Source organism: Ipomoea triloba, chromosome 1, assembly GCF_003576645.1.
Source record: "Ipomoea triloba cultivar NCNSP0323 chromosome 1, ASM357664v1".
Classification (NCBI taxonomy): Eukaryota; Viridiplantae; Streptophyta; class Magnoliopsida; order Solanales; family Convolvulaceae; genus Ipomoea; species Ipomoea triloba.
The window spans coordinates 8,004,444-8,008,548 of NC_044916.1; the positions used below are offsets into that span (position 1 = coordinate 8,004,444).

The following is a 4,105-nucleotide window of genomic DNA, read 5'->3' on the forward strand; positions in this document are numbered from 1 at the left end:
AATGCTACGCATAATTATTATTATTTTTTGAAACATATGCAGCATAATTATTTTAAATGCCTATAAAATGATATACTAGTTCAAAATATATCATATAATTTCAATGATTGAAATGTTATAGTACTCCATTGATTATTGAGAACGAAATTTTGTCTAAGAATTAATTTTAAGTTCATTTTTATCTTAAATCATGAAATCAAGCAATCGTTATATATATCATTTTGACTTGGATCCACCTTACATTGTAGACCTTAATTCAAATCAACATTCAAATTATATGCATGCAGCATATTATATAATTCAGTTAATAAATTATGTACCTATTATAGTTAACATCTATATTATGTAGGTGTATGCAGTTAAAATATTATTTATCTTCAATTTATTTATATATAAGTGTACAATTTGTTACATGAAGATACACAATATATTAATATGAATATCATTTTGGACCAAGATTCACAATCCAAAGTGGATTCAAGTCCATGTTATAATTTGCGGAAATCATGTGAGTCAAAGGTAAAAAATATTATGGCTCCGCCTAATTGAAAAGATAGCTAAAAGTTGAAAACTAAAAAGTTAGTAGCTAATAAGCTAACTAATTGAAATTGAGGCGTTTGGTAAAATTAATTATTGAATATGATGATAAGTGTAAAAAGACATAAAAGGACATTTTTATAAATTTATATATTCAAATTTAAAGAGTGAGATATTTATTTTCACATTTATGATCTAGCATCTTATAATAAATTAAAATAGCAATATTGTTGTGATTATCCCAAAAAATTTTATAGTGAATACATGTTGATAGCTTGTGGCGAAAGGTGTAATCGTCCACATCAGGCACCCCCACGTTACGGCCTGATAGTTGGTGACTCAACTGACCAACATAACTATTATTTTAAACTCCCATGTTTTACTAAACAAAGTTATAGTTTATTTGTAACTTAAAATAAACTATAACCTTTAAAATAAGTTCTACAAAACAGAGTGTATGTTGATTAGGGGTGTTCATTCGGTTAACCGAACCGAACTATCAAAACCGAATTAACCAAACTTGTTACTCTTTAACCGTTAACCGAACCGAAGTTTCTGTTTCCGAATTAATCGAACCGAAATTTTTTTCGGTTAATCGGTCGGTTAACCGATTAACCGAAGTTTTAAATCAAATTTTGAAATTCTTTAAATACAAAGTAAATCCAAACATGCTGGATGCTCCATCCATTCATATATATAAATTCTTTAAATACAAAGTAGGGATTTGACATGTTATATATATATATATATATATATATATATATATATATATATATATATATATATATATATATATATATTAAAATTTTCGGTTAACCGTTCGGTTAATTCGATTAACCGGCTGTTTCGAACCGAATTAACCGTTAACCGAAATTCTAGAAATCCTTTAACCGTTCACCGAACCGAAAAGTTTGGTTCGATTACGGTTAACCGAAAAAAAAAAGATCGGTTCGGTCGGTTAATTACGGTTAACCGAATTTTTGCACACCCCTAATGTTGATGAGAATATATTCAAAATTTGATAGTGAATACATGTTGATAGCTTGTGACAAAAGGTGGAATGCCCCATTCTGACCCGGCAATTAGTGACTCAATTGATCAACAAAAGCTAGACTTTTGGTCATTACGTATATTTTGAGAGGCTGCTCCCGCAGTACTGCTGGTGAAATTTGATCTTTGATCGATTGTAATAAATTTCACTCATGCCACCAGTTGAGCTGCCTATACGGACTCCGCGGTGATACTTGATAGGTACATATAAGGAAAGTAGTAATTTTGCGACATCATGTACGACGTCACAATACGCTTGCTTTTCAGAATTCAGACTGAAAGCAGATCCAGTCTTCGTCCTCGTACATATACCAACGCACACAGTTTGGCCCCTCAAAATCTGACTCTTCTTATAATCCCCTCCCCAAACCCCTTTTTCTCTATTCCAACAAAAACATGTTGTCCAAGTATCGCCCTTCTTCCCCTTTTCCATCCCCTTCTTCTTGTTTCCGCCCTTCCCCCGCCGCCGCCTCTGATCTCTATGAGTCCTCCCCGGCGCCGCCTTCTCTCCCCGCTCCTCCCACCCTCGCCACCAGTCTCTACCGGACGGGATTGGGGCTGTTTGCTATTACATGGTCCCGCGACCTCCTCGGCCGATCTTTCCACCTCCATTTCCTCCTCGACGATTCCAGCGCCGCCGACGAATCCTCTCCCCGGGATTTCTACTTCTCCTCTCTCTCCGGCACCCCGTCCGTCCATTTCCGAATCAAGCCCTTTATGTTCTCGAAGAAGCAGGGATCCAAGAAGCTCCAAATCAGTAGCGGCGGGGTAAAAACTGCCAGTGTTTTCTGGGATCTCTCCCGGGCCAAATTCGGGTCGGGCCCCGAACCCATATCCGGGTTTTACATCGCGGTTCTCGTTGGCGGCGAAATCGTTCTCCTAATCGGCGATTGCCACAAAGAAGCTTGCGCCAAAACCAGAGCTCGCCCCGCCGGGAACGCCCAGGCCTTGGTGCTGAAGAGAGAGCACGTCTACGGCGGGAAACTGTACACCACGAAAGCAAACGTGGGCGGGAAAGAGAGAGTCATCTCGATCGATTGCCGGGTCGGCGGGGACGACCCGGGCCTGGTTTTCTCTTTGGACGACAAAAGGGTGCTGCAAATCAAGCACCTCAAGTGGAAATTCAGAGGCAACGAGCGAATCGAAGTGGAGGGTCTCCCGATTCAGGTCTCCTGGGACGTCCACAGCTGGCTATTCGACGACGACGAGGACGGCTACGCTCTCTTCACCTTCAAATTCGAGAAACAGAGCGCCCGAGACGGCGCCGCCGGCGGTGCGGGTTTCCGGGGCAAAATGGTCAACGGGTGCGGATTCGGGTTCGAAACGATGCTATTGAAGAAGGGGATATTGAGGAGCTCGAGAAGCTCGTCGTCATCATCGCTGTCGTCCACGTCAGCGTCGTCGAGCTGTACTTCCGTGATGGAATGGGAGAGCACTGAAGAGAATGAGCTGAAGGATCCTCCTGGATTCTCCTTGCTGGTATACGCTTGGAAGAGCTAGGATAGGATAATTATTTTATTTTCTTTTTCTTTGAGATTGGTGAATGGTGACGATTTTAATTTCCATTTTCTTTGAATTTAACTCAAGCCCATTCTTCATGTAATTACTTCTTGGAAAAGAAATTTAAAGAAGAAAAAAAAAAGGAGTTTTCAATCCTGAAAAAATATATATATAGTTGGTATAGAGATTTAATGAGAATTGGTCATTCATTTTTACCCTTTGCATTTTTTAATGCTTGGATGATTGCATCGTCTCCCTCAGGTAAGATTTATTCTAGTTTTGATTCATCAAGTAATGCTTTGGATGATTGCAACATCCCTATCATGAGGGGCTTATTTTAGTTTGGAAAAAGTGTTAGGTTGCTTAGATTTATGGGCTATTTGGTAAATAGTTGTTAGTTGATACTTTAATAGCTTATTGACCTAGAATTAAGCCATTGAAGTTTCAAAGCGTTGAAGAGCGTTGTTTTATCATGTCGACAGACTCAAACACTCTATTGCCTAGTATTGGGAAGAGACGGTGAATGTAATGGGACTGGCAGGCAATACCATAGTCTCGTTTTATTTTAATTGTTGAGGGTATTTTGGAGAAAATAATTTATTTTCTTAAAAAACTTATCGGAAATGCGACTCTAAGCAGCGTTTAAAATTTTAGCGTTTTGGAGTAATAAACTGTTACAAAAAATTAATTAATCAAAGAGTTATTTGACCAAGTCAAATAGTCAATAGTTGTAAAATCAGTCAAAATTGGCCGATTAACGTACTATGTTACCAAACATTGCTTTATTTTTGCAAAAGAAGTAAAACTGAACTATTAAACAAGTAAAATATATATTAGGCCGTTGTTATACCATGGACCAGGTCAAGGTGGACCCTGATCTAAACGACATTGAATTGTGTATTTTTAATATTGAAATTGTGAACTTTCAGAATATAAATTGTGTTTCTAAGTCAAAACACATAATAACGGTAGAAGAGAATTTGTGAATACAACTATACTAAATTTTAAAAAGATTAAA

General features: G+C 37.8%; 1 protein-coding gene across 1 annotated transcript; it reads left to right on the forward strand.

The window, feature by feature from the left end:
• The first annotated feature begins 1,916 nt into the window (after positions 1–1,916).
• Positions 1,917–3,302, forward strand: LOC116001172. Its single transcript, XM_031241086.1, has one exon. The coding sequence runs from the start codon at positions 1,984–1,986 to the stop codon at positions 3,085–3,087; it is 1,104 nt and encodes a 367-aa protein (XP_031096946.1). The 5' UTR covers positions 1,917–1,983; the 3' UTR covers positions 3,088–3,302.
• Positions 3,303–4,105: the final 803 nt, after the last annotated feature.